This window comes from Pseudozyma hubeiensis (assembly GCF_000403515.1).
Source record: "Pseudozyma hubeiensis SY62 DNA, scaffold: PHS70, whole genome shotgun sequence".
In the NCBI taxonomy this organism is placed as follows: Eukaryota; Fungi; Basidiomycota; class Ustilaginomycetes; order Ustilaginales; family Ustilaginaceae; genus Pseudozyma; species Pseudozyma hubeiensis.
The window spans coordinates 95,995-112,526 of record NW_012133852.1 but is presented as its reverse complement, the minus strand read 5'-3'; the positions used below and the strand labels follow the sequence as shown (position 1 = coordinate 112,526).

The 16,532-nt window shown below is 56.9% G+C and overlaps 9 protein-coding genes across 9 annotated transcripts; 5 read left to right on the top strand and 4 right to left on the bottom strand.

The window, feature by feature from the left end:
- Nucleotides 1-643: 643 nt before the first annotated feature.
- PHSY_007433 (hypothetical protein) lies at nucleotides 644-1,312 on the bottom strand (the record flags this gene model as incomplete). Its single annotated transcript, XM_012338027.1, has 1 exon — nucleotides 644-1,312. One exon carries the CDS (start codon nucleotides 1,310-1,312, stop codon nucleotides 644-646), a length of 669 nt encoding a protein of 222 aa, XP_012193417.1.
- Nucleotides 1,313-1,778: 466 nt separating this feature from the next.
- On the top strand, nucleotides 1,779-3,818 carry PHSY_007432 (major facilitator protein; the record flags this gene model as incomplete). The annotated part of the gene is made up of 4 exons (XM_012338026.1): nucleotides 1,779-2,213; nucleotides 2,306-2,348; nucleotides 2,453-3,210; nucleotides 3,291-3,818. The coding sequence occupies 4 exons, from the start codon at nucleotides 1,779-1,781 to the stop codon at nucleotides 3,816-3,818; spliced, it is 1,764 nt and encodes a 587-aa protein (XP_012193416.1).
- Nucleotides 3,819-5,177: 1,359 nt separating this feature from the next.
- PHSY_007431 (saccharopine dehydrogenase) lies at nucleotides 5,178-6,350 on the bottom strand (the record flags this gene model as incomplete). Its single annotated transcript, XM_012338025.1, has 1 exon — nucleotides 5,178-6,350. The coding sequence occupies one exon, from the start codon at nucleotides 6,348-6,350 to the stop codon at nucleotides 5,178-5,180; it is 1,173 nt and encodes a 390-aa protein (XP_012193415.1).
- A 65-nt stretch (nucleotides 6,351-6,415) lies between these two features.
- PHSY_007430 (ARS binding protein Abp2) lies at nucleotides 6,416-6,865 on the top strand (the record flags this gene model as incomplete). The annotated part of the gene is made up of 1 exon (XM_012338024.1): nucleotides 6,416-6,865. The coding sequence occupies one exon, from the start codon at nucleotides 6,416-6,418 to the stop codon at nucleotides 6,863-6,865; it is 450 nt and encodes a 149-aa protein (XP_012193414.1).
- Nucleotides 6,866-7,130: 265 nt separating this feature from the next.
- On the top strand, nucleotides 7,131-8,393 carry PHSY_007429 (hypothetical protein; the record flags this gene model as incomplete). The annotated part of the gene is made up of 3 exons (XM_012338023.1): nucleotides 7,131-7,160; nucleotides 7,305-8,076; nucleotides 8,248-8,393. The coding sequence occupies 3 exons, from the start codon at nucleotides 7,131-7,133 to the stop codon at nucleotides 8,391-8,393; spliced, it is 948 nt and encodes a 315-aa protein (XP_012193413.1).
- A 260-nt stretch (nucleotides 8,394-8,653) lies between these two features.
- On the bottom strand, nucleotides 8,654-10,345 carry PHSY_007428 (hypothetical protein; the record flags this gene model as incomplete). Its single annotated transcript, XM_012338022.1, has 1 exon — nucleotides 8,654-10,345. The coding sequence occupies one exon, from the start codon at nucleotides 10,343-10,345 to the stop codon at nucleotides 8,654-8,656; it is 1,692 nt and encodes a 563-aa protein (XP_012193412.1).
- Nucleotides 10,346-10,573: 228 nt separating this feature from the next.
- PHSY_007427 (Heat shock protein 78, mitochondrial precursor) lies at nucleotides 10,574-11,545 on the top strand (the record flags this gene model as incomplete). The annotated part of the gene is made up of 1 exon (XM_012338021.1): nucleotides 10,574-11,545. One exon carries the CDS (start codon nucleotides 10,574-10,576, stop codon nucleotides 11,543-11,545), a length of 972 nt encoding a protein of 323 aa, XP_012193411.1.
- Nucleotides 11,546-12,059: 514 nt separating this feature from the next.
- On the bottom strand, nucleotides 12,060-12,890 carry PHSY_007426 (serine/threonine-protein kinase 4; the record flags this gene model as incomplete). The annotated part of the gene is made up of 2 exons (XM_012338020.1): nucleotides 12,060-12,281; nucleotides 12,537-12,890. 2 exons carry the CDS (start codon nucleotides 12,888-12,890, stop codon nucleotides 12,060-12,062), a joined length of 576 nt encoding a protein of 191 aa, XP_012193410.1.
- Nucleotides 12,891-13,933: 1,043 nt separating this feature from the next.
- On the top strand, nucleotides 13,934-16,420 carry PHSY_007425 (hypothetical protein; the record flags this gene model as incomplete). Its single annotated transcript, XM_012338019.1, has 1 exon — nucleotides 13,934-16,420. The coding sequence occupies one exon, from the start codon at nucleotides 13,934-13,936 to the stop codon at nucleotides 16,418-16,420; it is 2,487 nt and encodes an 828-aa protein (XP_012193409.1).
- Between the last annotated feature and the right edge of the window lie 112 nt (nucleotides 16,421-16,532).

Genomic DNA, 16,532 nt, shown 5'->3' with positions numbered 1-16,532 from the left:
GTGCCAGCGTCGACGACCAGCGCAGACAGAGAAGAGCGAGGGCAGTGGCAGCCTCTCGCGCTCTGATGCGTGCACGTTGGCAGCTTGCTCCCACCTGCGAGGCTGCACCTGCCGTCTGATGAAAGGCGGGTGGTTCGCAACGCGCTCGTTGCAGTTGCTCTCGCTGCGTGGCCGACGCGGATGGATGCTGGAACGGCTGGCTGACTGAGCAACGACGGATGATCCGAGCGTAGGTAAGGGCTTGCTGTGCGTGAGGATGTTGCTTGCGTCGGAAAAAGATGTCTCGAGTGAACGAATCTTCCGATCCCTTTTCTCGAATGCAATGCCGTTGATCTTCTTGCTATCGTCTCAAAAGGTTGCGAGAAAGGGAGAGGAGAGACGACCGTACCTCACCACTTGGCGCAGCTTTTTTCCCTTCTTCTTTTTTTGGTTTGGCTTGGATCGGCCCTCGTGACTTGACGAATTTCAGTCAAAATCGCCGATTGATGAGGGCCCGATGTAACAATGCGGACCTCCCGCCTCGACACTCTGCCCTCTCAGCTTTGATAAGAACACTTCAGGACCCAGTCAAAGGTTCACAAGTTCTGCTTCGATTCCAGTATGTGATGATGACAGGAGGATACGGCGACATACTGTACAAATCTCAGCGTCCAAACACGTCGGAAAGCGGCAACAGGCACCACACCTTCTTCTTGTACGCCTCGTGCTTGGCTCGAAGCTTACTGGCGCTGAACTTGCCTTCTTCCTCCCTGATGGCCTGATAGAAGATGCTGAAAGCGACCAGCAGACCCGCAAGCGCGATTCCTCCTGCATGCGAGACCAAGAATATATGGCCGTGGTCAGGATGGTTCGACGAGCTCGTGACAATGAAGCCTGCCACGAGCGACGCCAGATATGCCGAGTACAGCGGGTTCCGCACGAACGCCCACGGTCCATTGGTGATCAAAAACGCTGGCTCGTCATTCGAGAATGCGGCGGTGAGGCCCGGTGTGGTTGACATGGTGTACTGAGCCCACCAGAAGAACACCAGGCTGTAGGCGACGAGCAGCAGAGCGATCCACACCTGCGTCGCATCCGCCGACTTGGCCAGCGCAAAGTACATGGCTGCATCCGCGGCCACAAAGGAGACCGCCACGAGAGGAACGAGCGTCAGCGATCGTAGACTGAGATGAGATTTATCGAAAAGCAGAGGCGTCACACCGCAGTAGGTGAAGTCGGCGATGGCTTTGAGCACCACGAATGCTTGCTTGAGGTGGTCCAGCTCGCGCCATACGACAGGCACGTCGCTGATCAGAGATCGGAGCTCTTCCATGATGTCCCAGTACGGTGATCGTTGTTGTGATGGTCGCAGAGGATGGAGTAGGTGTGCACGGTGCCCTTTGACTTATGTGATGATGTAGCTGTGCGTGCGGTTACCGCCCGCCCCGCCGAAGCAGAGTCGAGAAGAAATAGGCGGTCGTAAGGCGGCCCGAACAAAAGAAATTGCCTTGCTGTTGGACCCTAAATCAGCCTTGGCATCGCTCGGCTGCGTTTGGCTGGCAGTCAGCCTGACAGCTTCACGGCGCGGCTGTGTTTCGCGCTACCTTCGCACAGACATCGTGAATCTTTCTGTTATTTCCAACCAACTCACTGCATCGAGCTGGCTTGCCCGTCCAGTCATCGCAGGCCTCACCCACTCCTCTTCCAGTCTTACGTCAATCTCCGGACCTTGTACTTCTGCACCCGGGCGTAATCAGTTGCATGGTCAAGACGGCTGAATTCAGCTGCCCTTGTCCAAGATGCTGCTCTCAGCATCAATACGAACGTTCTTCTCCGCGAGCCTCGTGCTGCTCCTTGCAACCGCACATTCGGCCCTAGCATTCACCGTGACCATCTCGGACAAGGATGAGCTGCGACAGACATGCTCCGGCATGGTCGCAGGCGGGGACAGCCACATTGAAGCATACTTCCACAAAGGCTCCATGGGCACCGTCGCCACCATGTTTTATGAATTCGCCGACTTCGACAAGCTCGGCAAGTGGAGCAACGAGAAGGATGCATTTGGGTACCGGCTCAAGAACTACATCTGCACGCCGAGCGTGGTGCAAGAGAAGCTGTGCAGTCAAGAGCAGCTCGGCAACTTTATCGTGGATGAGAGCACTGGCAAGGCCCCCACCGTGCAGCTGCAGAGGATGGACTTTGGTGCGACCGGTTTGACCGAGGACAAGACGCTGGTGAGTATGCAACCAAATTGAGACACAATGAGGAGAATCTGTCAAGACGCGCTGACCATTCTTTCTCACTCCTCGCTCATTGCAATCTTCAGCGCTACAATGTCACCAAGACCGGATACTACTGCTTCGGTGCGAGTGAGCTGCCCCCCTTGCCCTTACGAACCTCTTTCTCCTTGAGCCTCTTTACTGATCATTCTTTCACTCCTGTCCGACTCACACCTGCTTTACTCTGCTTTCAGCCGAGGTGCCGCTCGTCTCTCTCGAGGCCGGTCCCTCTGGAACGGGCGACCTCTCGGTCCATGCTTCCTTCGATGGTCGTGTCGAATTCTTCAACAAGTTCAAGGGCAATCTCCCAGCGGCCGAATACCCCAAGCTCAACTTCTACTTTGCCATGACCGTCGCTTACATCGCGCTCGGCGTCTACTGGCTCTCGCTGTGCATCAAGCACAAGGACGAAATGTTGACGGTCCAATACTTTATCTCGGGTACCATCGCCTTTCTGGTCGTCGAGATGGCGGCGCAGTGGATGTATTACTACTACCTCAACGCACACCTGATCGACTTTTTCAGGATCCGGGAGGTGAATGGCAGTACAAGTGTCACGGCAGTAGCGAGGTTCTTGCTGGTCTTGACGAGCATCCTGGACGCAGGAAGGAACTCGGTCTCTTTCTTCCTGCTGTTGATCGTCGCTATGGGATACGGAGTCATTCGGCCGTCGATCGGACCCGTCATGACAAGAGTGCGTCTGCTGACGGCGGCGCATTTTGTATTTGGTGTGCTCTATTCGATCGGCATCGTTCTCATCCAGCTCGATCAAGGAGGAGCGTGGATCTTTGCGTTCATCTTCCCCCTCGCCATGACCTTGACAGCCTTCCTCACGTGGATCATGAACTCGCTCAACCGCAGTATCGAGTACCTCACCCAACGCAAGCAGACTTTCAAACGATCCATGTTTGTCAAACTCCATCGTATCTTGCTCGGCGCTGTCGTGGTGATTGTAAGTATCTCTCCTCGGTCTTGTCTCGATACGCTCTCGCATATACTGACAATTTTCTTGTTTTCACTTTGTTTGTACAGTTCGCATTCTTCATCATCTCTTCGATCGCCTTCTCTCAATCTGGTGGCGAAGGATTTGCACCCAACACGTGGCAGTACCGCTGGTTCCTGCTCGACGGCTGGCTAGCGCTACTCTACTTTGCCGTCTTCTCGGCCATCGCGTGGGTGTGGCGTCCAACCGGCAACAATATGCGACTCGCCATGTCGGACGAACTCGCGACCGACGACGATCCCAATGCAGAGGGGTACGAGGTCGACACATTTGCAGCAAGAGGACCGGATGGTCCAGATAGCGAGGACGAGGACGACGTCGAGGCGAAAGGAACTTCGCAAGGTAGGGGAGCGGCACGAGCACAGCCGAACAGCGATGTGGTGTTCGAGATTGGGGATGAGGAGGACGAGGCTGATCAGAGCAAGGATGCGACGAGGACGGGGCGGAGTGGGGGAGGGTCGGGAGGAGGAGAGAGGCAGGGCTTGATGAGAGGGAGCGCAAACAACTCGGAGGAGACGCTCGTGCCCGGAAAGAGACGGGCGGATAAGAACGATTGACGCAGGCCGCTAGTGCATCAAGACAGAGAGATCCTTTGTCGGTCATGATGCCGAGATGACGAATCGCAAGACCGGCTAAAGGTCATATTCAACCTTCTAGACCCTGACCTGACTGATATGCTCAGCTCTGTGCAACCGAATGAGGTCTGCAATCGCAATCAACATGTGTCGTGAGGACAAAGCTGTACGAAGGTGAAACGAGGAAGTCGAAATTTTCGCACGAGAAAGAAATCCCTAGTTGAAACCAAAAAAAGTTGGCTGGGAGACTTCTGTGCTAGAAATCAATTCTTCCTCGTCATCAAACACCTTCAACGACCACATCATCTCTCTTCTGCATTACGGTCGACACTAACCAGCATCACAGGCAACGCTCCATCCCCGCACACTTTGAGAATCATGCTACCCACATCAACACTATCCGCAGCGTCACGCGTGCAACTAACGCTCACCATCGGACGCTCCACCCTCCTACGATTCGCACTACCCACCCTACCCTCGCTCACAACACCATCCTCTCCATCAACATCGTTGACACCAGCACTAGCAACACATGCAGAACTTGCTTCTTCTGCATCGACACCGTCAACTCAAAGTTTGAGCGGGTTGTTGTGGGATGGGTTGCTGCGCGCGGTACCGAAGAAAAAAGTTTCGCACTCGAGGAAGTCCATGCGTTCGGCGAACAAGGGTTTGAAGGACAGGGTGGATCTGGTCCACTGCAGTGCATGTGGAAGGGCCAAGGCGCAGCACCATATCTGTGCGTTTTGCTATGCAGAGTTGAACCGGGCGCGGAAGGTCGCGTTGAAGGAGGATGCCGCGGGGAGGTGAAGTGGAAAAAGGTTCCGAGAGGGGATAGGAACGGGATGAAAGGAGATTGGAGAGGAATGCGGGCGGTGGGAGAACGATTGGGTGAGGGAGGAGAAAGGGAAGGTGATGAATGACTGACTGGTATCTGACTGTTCGGGTTGCCGAAGCAAAAGGCAGAATAAAGGGCTTGGTACAAGGCTCTTGGTGAAGACCTATGCGCAAGGATGCCACGAAGCCGCTTACAGAGCAGCAGGATCAGCTGTGAACATCGCACTTCAGCACGCACCAGCATTCACAGCATCGCAATGCACTTCCCCCCACACACAGGACACTTCCAACGCAGAAACACTCTGCCACTCCATCCCGCTTTCTTTCGCTAGTTGACCCTCAACGACCACCCTCTGTCTACACGTACTGCATACTCAACCTCTCAGACAAACGCACTGCACAGCTCTGAATGCAAGCCTGCAACGCCGTGATCTGCTGAATTCGCGCTTTTGTTTTGAAAGTTACATAGTGATGACTTGTTTGGAAACGGGCGACAATCTTCGCGCTCTACGCGCCATGCTGTACAGCCTCGGCCAAATGCTTCTGGAACAACTTCTCGGCTCTCTGCCAGACCGCACCCTTACCCTCCTCCAACGTGTCCAGCTTGGTGGTATCCTTGCCCAGCACCTCCCTCAACTGGAACAAACTGGGCAGCAGATCTCCGCTGAAGCCCTCGGAGCTCTCCCTAGGCAAGAGCGTGGGCAGGTGGTCGATCGAGATCACCGTCAACGCCGGGTTGCCTTCACCTGTTTGCACGTCGACGGTGGGCTTGTCGAAGGTGGTGTTGATGTCGTAGATCGGCAGGGGGTTGTTGGGGTTGGTGGTGTCGCAGGAAACGTCGACGACGACGCCGAGACGACGCGATGGGCCGGCGGCTTGGATGGTGGGTTGGTCGAGGAACGGCGGGATCTTGGAGGTGAGGTAGATGCAGTTGACAAAGATGTCTACGTCCAACAACTCTTGGTAGGGGCCGTGCTTGGCGGAGGTCTCCTGGATGTCCCAGCGGACGATGTCGTCAGAGTGGACGCCGGCTTTTTCGAAAAAGTCGATGGCTCCACGACCGCATCGACCGAGAGCTCCGACGACGAGCGCCTTGACTTTTCCGTCGGGTCGTGACTTTTTGATGTGCTCGATCTGTCGCTTAGCATGGGCGATGAGAGCCTGTTCGTTGGGGTACGCCTTCTGCGCACCGAGACGACGGTCTGAACCCTGAACCTGTTCAGCCAGCGCAAGCAGACCCAACGCAGCACCTGCAAACCCGGCATGCCAGCCGAAAGCAGCTACACGACGACCGTTCTTGTCCTCCAAGAACTCCAAATCGTACAGCTTGCCACCACCGCGCTTGAAGCGGCCCAGCACATCCGCCCAGCCAGCCTGCTTCTTGTAGCAGTGGGCGAACTGGATGTGGGTGTGGGGCAGATCCGGACCAGGTTCCTCGAGCTCCTTGAGACCGATGATGGGGATGTCGGCGGGGAGCGAGTGGAAGGTGTTGTGCGGGGCGAGCTTGCAGCCTACGTCGGTGTACTCCTTGTCGTCAAAGATGCGCTGCGGGTCGGACTCGACGGTGATGTCGAAGCCGGCGTCGATGAGTGCCTTGGCTGTGGTGGGGGTGAGCGCGGCGCGGTGTTCGGCCGGCTTCATCTCGCAACGGAGGTAGAGGGGTTGACGGCTCGTAGACATGGTTGGCTATCGAGGATGGTGATCGGATGTGGAAGGTGGTGTTGGAAGAAAGACAGGTGTGTGGAATGATGATGCGCTTTTATGCAAAGCTTTGTTCGGAAGCGCAGCGAGACTTTCGAGTCGAGAGACGCAAACGCAATTCGGCTTTGTTCCGTTGCTGTCGCTGCGCCGATTTCTTCTCAGACCGGAATGCTGCTGCACTTCTTCCAGAGTCGAGTCGAGTCAGCCATGCAAAATTACAACAGTGGAGCGCACGGTTGCGTTCTCTAGGCTTTCCCGGCATTTCGCCGAAACGCCGCCACATTGTCAAAGATGTCAGATCTGATTTCCACACAACGCTTTACAAGAAACGATGGCATTCTCGGATCCGTGATCGACGACACGTTGGAAGACAATACGAGAGAAAGCCAAAGACCCTTGACTGTTTGCAGGCTGCAGCTAAGCTTAATCAACGGAGAGCTCGTTCGCGATCCTCATTCCAACCTTCCATCCATCGCATCGAGTTATGTAAGTAGTGTAGCAACGCACCCAATGCGCTCCACCACAGTATAGCCGTATCGAGAATCAGTCGAGACTGCTCCGTCCGCTGCTGAGGTGCATGTACATAGCTTTGTAGTCTCTTTGCTGACCGTCCAATCCTGTCTAAACGCCGCACCTTCACATCAGCTCCTTGCCGCAAACATTGCCTCGTAGAAGCCTGTAGAGCTACGCTGTATCGCCTTACTCCTTCTTGCGAACCGAACGGAATCTCAATCTTGCCTCTGTCAAACACTCGCAAACATGGATGACGACAAGTTTGATCTGTACAGTGTGAGTTCGCATGCCCACATTCATATTGCCTGCATCTCGAGGGCCCTAGCGCAGCATGCCGGACGGTCCCGCAATTCTCTGGCCCGATGTAACTGACCCCCTGTTCCAACACATTACCGTCATCTTGCGATTCGAATGGTCTAGGACGATCTGTACTCGGACGTGCTAGGCAAACCCGAAGACGAGCAGTCCATCAAGGTAGATCCCGACGAAGCCGAGCCCGCATCCACCTCGTCCAAACGTCAACGTGCCGACTCTATCGACGAAAAGCCCTCCTCTTCCTCCACCGCCATCACGCATCCACCATCACAACCATCCACCTCCTCCTACCAACGACATCAAGATGATTCTCTCCCACCCTCGTCTTCCCTCCCGTCCAACCCCTCTGCTGCCCCACCGATGCGAAGTACAATGTCCACGCTAGCAGGGCGACCGAAAGTAACCGACCCTTCCATCCAGAACGCTGTCTACATTGGCGACCTCAACTGGTGGTCCACCGACGAAGAGATTCGTCAAATCGCTTCCTCCGTCGGCGTCACGCTGTCTCTCCAAGACATCACCTTTTCGGAACACAAGGTCAACGGTAAAAGCAAAGGTGTCGCATACGTCGAAACCGAGAGCGAAAGCGATGCGAGAAAGATCAAGACTTGGTTCGAGGAGAACGACTTTCAGTTCAAACGCGCCAACGTTACTCTGACGACAAGCGCGAACGGAAATCCATTCAGGACGCTACCGAAGGATCCGCTGCCCAAATCCGAGAGGGTAGGGAGAGGCGGTGGAATGATGGGTGGAAGAGGCGGCATGGGTGGCGGTGTAGGTAGAGGTGGAGCTCCCATGGCAGGTGCACCGATCAGGATGGGTGGTAACAATGCCAATGGTCCTCCACCGATGGGTATGATGAACCCGATGATGATGGGTATGATGGGCGCAGCTGGACCGGGAACGGGTGCGAATAGCGGCGGCAGACCGTACGGTCGAGGAGGCGGAAGGGGAGGTGGAGGCGGTTGGGGTAACAGAGGCGGTAGAGGTGGTGGGCAGCAGGGTGGGCAGGGCGGTCATTTCAATCCCAACTTTTTCGGCATGCCAGGTGCAGGTGGCATGATGAACATGCCCATGGGCGGTTCGATGGGTGGCATGATGGGTGCAAACATGGGCATGGGTCCAAATGGCGGCGGTGGTGGCAGTCAACAGGATGACCGCGAACGAAAACGTCATCGGATGGACGAGAACTGACCAACCTCCTTCCACACTGCTTGTACTTTAGCTGCTCCAAATTTGTCTTTATACATTGTCGATCTTTGTGTGCTGGAAGCTGTACGTTTGCCGGACCCTTCTCGCTCCGATTGGAGTGGCACGAGACTATTCATGACATCCGCCCTTCAAGCGTAGCACCGTCAGCAAACTTTCACACGCACTGGACACATAATAAATGGGCGCGAATGCTCTGAGATTATGTTTTAGGTGTGTATCATCGTTCCTCGCATGCGACTTCTTCAAGGGTCCAGACGCTTAGGGTCCCTTGGGAACATGCTCGCCCTCCTGATGTTACCCAAACCCAGGTAGAACATGACAACACGCTCCAATCCGATACCACCACCAGCGTGAGGAGGGCATCCCAACCTGAACGCCTCGACGTAGTGCCTCATGCTCTCTACGGGGATTCCGAACTCGGCCATCCTCTTCTCCAAAAACGCGGCGTCGTGAACACGCTGCGCTCCCGAGAGAATCTCCTGACCGCGCATGAAGAAGTCGTACGAGTTCGAGTACTTGCCGTCGGCCGGGTCAGGCATGGTGTAGAACGGACGAATCTCGAGCGGGAATTTGTCGAGCATGAAAAAGTCGGTCTTGTACTTTTCGCGCACCAGTCCTCCGAGCGTGCGCTCCATCTCGGTAGAAAGATCTTCGAGGTCTCCAAGCTCCTTGCCGTTCTCGCGCAGGAGGGCGATGGCATCCTTGTACTGCAAGCGAACCGTCTTTTCCGGAAGCAGGAATTCGTCGCACGGGTATTGACGCTTCACCGCGTCGATCTCCTTGCGGTAGCGTTTGGGGAGCTCGCGGAAGATGAAGGTGAAGAGACCGTCGAGGACGTCAACGACCTCGTGATAGTGCTCGTCGAAGGCCATTTCGAGATCGAGACCGGTGAATTCGGTCATGTGGCGGTGGGTGTTGGAGTCCTCGGCACGGAAGACGGGGCCGATCTCGTAGACACGACCAAAGTCGGCGGCGATAGCCATCTGCTTGGCCAGCTGAGGACTCTGCGCAAGGAAAGCCTGACCCTTGAAGTACGAGACCTTGAAGACGGAAGAACCGCTTTCGGTGGCAGCACCTTGCAGCTTGGGTGTGTGGATCTCGACAAAGTCGAGGCTGTCGAGGTACTCGCGGAAGAGCTTGCAGACTCCGTGGGTGAGGCGGAAGATGGCCTGGTTGGTGGTGGTGCGCAGGTCGAGGACACGGTTGTCGAGGCGCGTGTCGAGTGCGATAGGTGGAAGAGGACGATCGGTCTGCTGGGAAGCCTGTATCTCGACTTCGGATCGGGTTGCGTCGTCGACACCAAAGGGAAGCTGTTCGAAGGCGATCTCGCTGGTGGAGTGGATCTTGGAGATCTTGATCTCGGCCTCCTTGACAGTGACGGTGCTGGACTCGACAGGCTTGGGTGTCTTGACAATGGTACCCTCGACGAGCACGATGGTCTCGGCAGCGAGACCAGCGGCCCACTTGGTCATCTGTCGAGAAACCTTTTCGGGAGCCTGTGCGAGGGTGGCCTGAACACAGTCGACGCCCTGACGGAAGGTGAGGAAGACGAGCTTGGCCGAAGGAGCACGACTGGTCTGAACACGAGCAGAGAGGACGATGAGCTCACCGTCGCGCTCTGGGCTGATCTCAGAAATCTTGGTGAACTTGCGGCCACTGCGCTCCTGAGACATATTGAGGGGAAGCTTGCCGTAGTTCTGCGAGGCAAAGTCGACGTCGGCGGCTTCACGAGCAGCTTTCTCGGCGGCGAGCTTGGCAGCCTTCTCCGCTTTGGCGCGCTCCTTTTCGGCCTGTTTGGCTCGCTTCTTCTTCTGGTTGTCCGAGAGAGGGGTTCCGTCCGGGTTGAGCTCCTCGGCGCCATCGGCGGCGGGTGCGAGAGCAGCAGCAGGGGCGGGAGCCTGCTGCTCGTTCTGAATGGTAGCTTGGTCGGCCATGATTGGGGTGATCAAGCGACGTGCGGTCAGAGGTTGGTGATGATGATGTGGAGTGAGGGTAAGAAGAAGCAGTGATCCATATCGCCTTTGCCGGAGGAGTGACTCCTGGCCTTTTTGAGAATTTCTGACTCGAAGGCCAAGCTGCGCCGTAGGACTGTGACGAGGATTCGGATTTCGGAGCAAACATTCTCATTCGAGAAATCTCAGCGCAGAAGAGCGCTGTTGGACATGCATGGGCCTCCCGGATTTCCTCGTCCCCACCACACTTCGGACCAGACACCGACATCATTCGCAATGGCGGCATCCAGGCGAGCACAGATACAATCGCTTTGCGGTGCACGAAGCGGTCCGTTGATCGATCGGGCCGAGTCCTATCTCGCCGCGGTGGATGTTTGGTCTCGCAGAGGCAATCAGAAGGCGGTCAAGAATGCAGGTACCGGTGTGGTGGCTGTATGCTGCTACTTGGCAGCAGAGAGCTTGGACGCTCGAGTTCCGGATAGAGGCTCAGCTATTCGTGCCAGTGGCTTGCCACCTGCGCAATTCGCTTCGGCTGAACGCGACTTTCGATCGGCCGTACAGTCGGTTTCCAGCACATCCTCGCACACCTTGTCGGGACCCTCCGACACGCTCAACAGCGCATTTGCAGCAAGCCTTGCGGCGGCACCGACGAAACGAGCTGTTCAATCCTCTCCAGCCAAAGCGACTGCTTCGGGGAGCAAGGACAAAGATGCCCTGTTGGCCAAGGCGCAGGCCATCCAGGCCGGAAGTTTGTTCGATCAAGCCATGCGGGCTGGCCCAGATGACACTTCTTTGGCAGCCAGCAGAAGCAGGACCCAACAACACGATGCAGGCTCAGCCGCTCCACCGTCGAGCAGCAACGTGTCTGTATCGGCAAACCGAGCGAACGCAGACATCAATGCAGCCGCGAATGGCGATGCATCCACGGAGCTGCAGCCTCGTCGACCGAAACGTAGGAGGATGTCAAAAGTGGTGTTCGGTCTGGCCATCCGTTCGAGCCTCAACCGACTGGATGATCAGCAGGAAGCCGATGATCAACGACTTCGTCGAAACAGGATCAACCACATACAATCCACCATCGAGAGGCTGCGCATCTCGGATCCCACCTGGCGTTACCTCGACGCACCTAGAGACTTTCTGGTCACCGTTTCGCAGTCGCATGACGGTACAGACCAACATTGACAATGCATCCAACTGTACAATCACAGCACCGCATTTGATCCAACACGCAGTGCCATGAGCAACCTCTCCGTGGCGTTCAAAGCCAATGCCAGATCGGCGAGATCTGCACGTTCACTATTGCCAATCGGCGATGACCTTGAGTGAGCCTGCATCGCGCAATCTGGGGCCATGCCGCCAAGGCAGAGGGACGGCTTGGCAGAAAGGGATGCTTGGCAGAGCTGGTTGCTATGCGAGCTGACATCGAGGCTCTTAGCAGCAATGCACAGATCGGCGGTGCGACCTTGCCTCTCTAATGATAGCACATCCAGCGATCGCCTGAACTGGTCGCAAAGCATTCTCACATGTTGCGGTGTTGCGACGACCGGTCAATGATTCCATTTCCGACGCGAGCGCTTCGGGGTTCAGGTTGCCATCTACAGTATTGGGATGTGCTGCGTATCTTTGGGCTCTCAGATCTGGTTCAATGAGTGAGCGCACGTTCATCAAATACTGTAGCAGCTTTGCGCGGAGCACCTCAGTCGTGGGAGACTGATGTCAGGCGCCCCGCTATTGTCGCTAAGATGAGCGCTGGTGAGTTGACGAGTCGACACGACCCGATCTCATCGTCAGGAACACAGATCCGAGATGAACCCTGATCTTTGGTCTCAGCGAAGTCGAATCGAAGAAATGGTGAATTCCGTTCAAGTCGCAGCAATTTCAAATGGCCAGTCGCAAATTCAAAATGCAGCCGCGTCGGCTGTGCCGAGAATACGACGTCGTGTAATGCGTGATGGAAGAATCGTGCCGAGACGGCACGCTGCTCGAGTATGAGCGGCTCAAAGGCTCCCGAGTCGCGACGGGCTGCTACACAAATGTGCTGGTGCCTCAACCGTTATCCTTCGCCTCCGGCAAAACGGACCCGGTGTGGCTGCACGAGGGAATAGGGTTCTGATCACACGAGCAGGTCGACCGTGTAGCACCGAGACGTTCAGGCAGTGGGCAACCCAGGTACATTGAGTGTCATTGGTGGGCGGTGGTCCAGATGAATGTGGCTGTTGGGCTGGTGGATCGATGAGGAGATGAAGGGAGGCAGGGGAAGAGCGGCAGGTACTCGCAGGGAGGCGCTTGGAAAATGGTGGGTGCTGAGCGGCAAACGGTAGCTCCTCAGCGTTGGCTTGAACTCTCGAATTGTCCGATAGGCAGCTTCTCGTCCGACAGGAAAGACCCCGTCCCTTCGCTGCCTATGGAACGGGTCCGTCCATCCGGACCTGTATGCTTGTCGACGTCCTATGCGGAGAGCCCTTGAGTTCTTGGCAAGGGTGGGGCAGCGGGAGAGCATGATTGCGAAAAAGTCTTGGCATTCCATCAATGCCAAGACCTGCGGCTCGAATCATCCGGAGCAGCGTGCTCGACTGCCCATTTACCGTCGCAGTAGCGCGCGAAGGGGAGTTCTTGGCGCTCCTCTTTGCTTTAAATTAATAAAAGTTTAATAACATTGAACAGGTGAGCTCGCGGCTGAAATCTACGAAATTCAGCAGCGACTGGCGAGATGGCTCTTGCGTTGCGAGCAAACGGGCACGTTTTGCGGTGAATCGACGTTGCTGCCACGGTGTGCCGGATCGCTCGCCGCTCGGTTTGTCAAACAGATTACGTCTTTAGCTCCCACCGCCTGTCCAACGACTTTAACGCCTCAAGTCTAGCTGCTCAGCGGTCTTGGCAAGCGTCAGGCACTTTGCCACGATGTCCTGACTCAAAGTGCAAGCTCAGTGACCGTCGACGTACAGCTCGACTGCCAAGAAACTAAAATTCTGGGCGTTCTTGGCTGCTCTAGTGCCTTTCCTCGTGTCTCCTCCATACAGCGACAGGACACCCTGTCACAGTATTCTTGCTGCTGCTGCTGCTGCACCTGCACCTGCACTGCTTTTGGAGGCAGTCGTCCATTTCGGCCCTTAGCTAGTCGCTCGCCTTGCCCCTCGACGTTCGACGCTTGCCAAGACTTTGATCGTTGCTGCCCTAGGTAGCCACCGTCCTCCTCCTCTACGTCCTCCATTCCTCCCTTCCTGCCTCGTCGGGCATCACACTTTTGCACCCTGCGTCTTACGTCTTGCTGCCAAGCATTCTTCATAACGTGGATCGACTGCCAAGACTTGGCATTACACTTCCGACTATAGATTCTTGGCACCCCCAGAGCCAGCTTCGTCTGCCTTCATATACTCGACCTCCTTCGACTCAACGCCATCGTGTCGACCCCTCTTTGCTCACAATCTATCCCGCCATCATCGTCAACTCGTACTACCAACTCCACCTCTCAGGCCATTCCTACATAGCAGCACCAACTTCTCGTCCTTCAACACGAGTGCATCCCTCCTTCACCGCGCGATCGCATCTCATCTCTCACATATTGCCGACATGAGCAACCACTTGTCGCCGGCGGCCGCCAGCGAGCATTCGAGCTACGCAACCTCGATCAGCCACCTCGGCGCCAGCCCAGCACCTTCGCACCACTCTTCAGCCACATCCTTTTCCTCATCATCACCATCACCATCAGCAAAGATGAACGCTTCTTCCTCCTCCACCTCCGACGACGCCGCCGACTTTGAGCCACCTGCCAAACCCATCACCTGCCGATGGGACGATTGTGGCAAGATCTTCTACGATCCCGAGGTCGTCTACAAGCATCTTTGCGACGATCACGTCGGACGCAAGTCTACCAACAATCTCTGCCTCACCTGCAAGTGGGAAGGCTGCGACGTCACCTGTGCAAAGCGTGACCACATCACCTCTCACATCCGCGTGCACACGCCCTTGAAGCCCCACAACTGCGATGTCTGCGGCAAGACTTTCAAGCGTCCACAAGATCTCAAGAAGCACGAACGCATCCACACCGAACAGCACCAGCAGCAGCGTCAACACAAGGCCGCACAGAACGCAGCCGCTCGCGCCTACTCCATGTCCGAGCACGCTGCCTCCTTCGGTGGCGCCGCTTACCCCTACCCTCCTCAGATGCACGCTGCCAACGCCTACCTCGGCTACCCGCAGCTCCCCGCACAGCACGGCATGTACGCCTCGGTATCCGCCTACCCTTCCGCTTACCCTTCCCTGCCTCACAACTCTGACTACCGCTACGCACACTCGACGTCCAGCGCCTCGCTCTCGCCCATGTCGTCGCGCATCGACACTCCACAGGGTAGCAGCCCGGTTCCCAACCACCACGCACAGGACGGCGCCTCGTACATGCATCTCGCCTCTGGCCTCGACCCCCGCAGCAAGGTCACCACCGACCCAACCTCGTACACCTACCTCGCCCACGGGGCTACCACCAGCCACCACCTCGCCGGCAGCAAGCGTGGTCATGAGCAGGTCGAGGACTTCTTTGGCGACTTGAGACGCAAGAAGATGGCTCCTGCCTATGACTCGAACATGGCCGACAGGCTCACACAAACCTTTGGTATGGGTGGCATCGACGACGCTTCCCTCAACGCCATCCTTTCCACCTTTGACCCGTCGGCAGCTTACGGACTGGCACCATCCGCCAAGCCTGAAGCGTCCACGGCTACCCGCGCTCCGGTCAAGCAGGAGTCTACAGACCTCGCGCAGCTCAACGCCTTCCTGCTCCAGCTCGGTGCCAGCGCCGCTTCGCTGGGCTCGCACAACAACAGCTTTTCGTCGGCATCCTCGTCAGCGTCGTCGTCCTTGTCCTCGCAGGGCAACAACGCCGAGTTCGACCTCTCCTCGCTCTCGCAGTACGGTCTTACCGACATTCCCGGTTTCGACGAATCGCTGCTCGCCGGCACGGGCAGTCAAGCCAGCCAGCGCGCCATTGCTCAGCTTCCTAGCCGCGCTCACTCGCACTACCCGGACACCAACACATACGCCACCTCGTCCCACCAGGTGCACCAGGTGCACCAGCCTGGCTACGACAGCGTTCGCGTCTCGCGTGGTGCTGCCATCGTTCCTCAGCTCGCTCCCATGGACGCCGGTGGACACAGCTACCGCCGTGTCGAGGCGCTTACTCGTGCCGCCCCCGAGGAGACCCAGGTGCTTCATCGCGATTCTCATCGCATGCCTGTCAAGATGGAGCAGGCCGATGATGACGATGACGCCATGGAGGAGGACGAGCTTGACGAGGTTGCTTCCGAGGTCAGCCGCCTCCGCTCTGTGAGCCCAGCCGCTTCTTCCGAGAGTGGCTGGTCCGAGGCCGCTCCGCGTGCTCGCCGTGACAGCTCGTCGCCGTCGCACGGCCTCTATCCCCGTGTTTCGCCGACCGAGGCTTCGCGACGTCTGCCGCCTCTGCGTTCCAACTCGTCTGCTAGCACCTCGGCTTCGATCAGCTCGCTCCTCGACTCGAGCAGACGCTCTTCGATCCGACGCGACAGCACGCCTCTGGACGGATCGTCGTCGCGTCACTCGGCTCCTGCCGCGGCGCCTTTGTCGCCATCCATGTCTTCGTCGACGTCGGCTTCGAGCACCTCGCTCTACCCGAGCCTCGTCGATCGCGTGTCCAAGATGCAGGGTCTCGGTCGATCGTCGGACGAGGCATCGGCGGAAGCGCTGCGTCGCAGGCACGTTCAGCTCATCCGTGACCTGCTCATCGCCATCAACTTCCCCGAACAGGCACGTGCCAAGCTGCACGCCGATCAGGATCGAATTCGTCTCCCACCCATCCTCACCTCCCTCCCACGTCGTAGTGTCGAGGAAGGCGAGGTCACCCCTTCGGCAGCTGACAAGCTGGCCACCAGCAGCAACGGCAGCGATGGCTCCAGCACCGATCGTCGCTCCACCCCAACCCCTCCGGGAAGACCGACGTTGCCAACCCTCTCGCAGCTCCTCAACGATGTACCTGCGCCGTCAGAGTCCAGGCCCTTGAGGGAGCGTGAGATGGAGTGCGATGTGTAATGACAAGACAATGTATACTTTGTGATTCGTAGTTAATTTAGCATATGCAAGCAAGATCTTTTCCGAAACGTGATGTGTGAGAGTGCGATGAGCGGATGGTAGTGAGATTGCG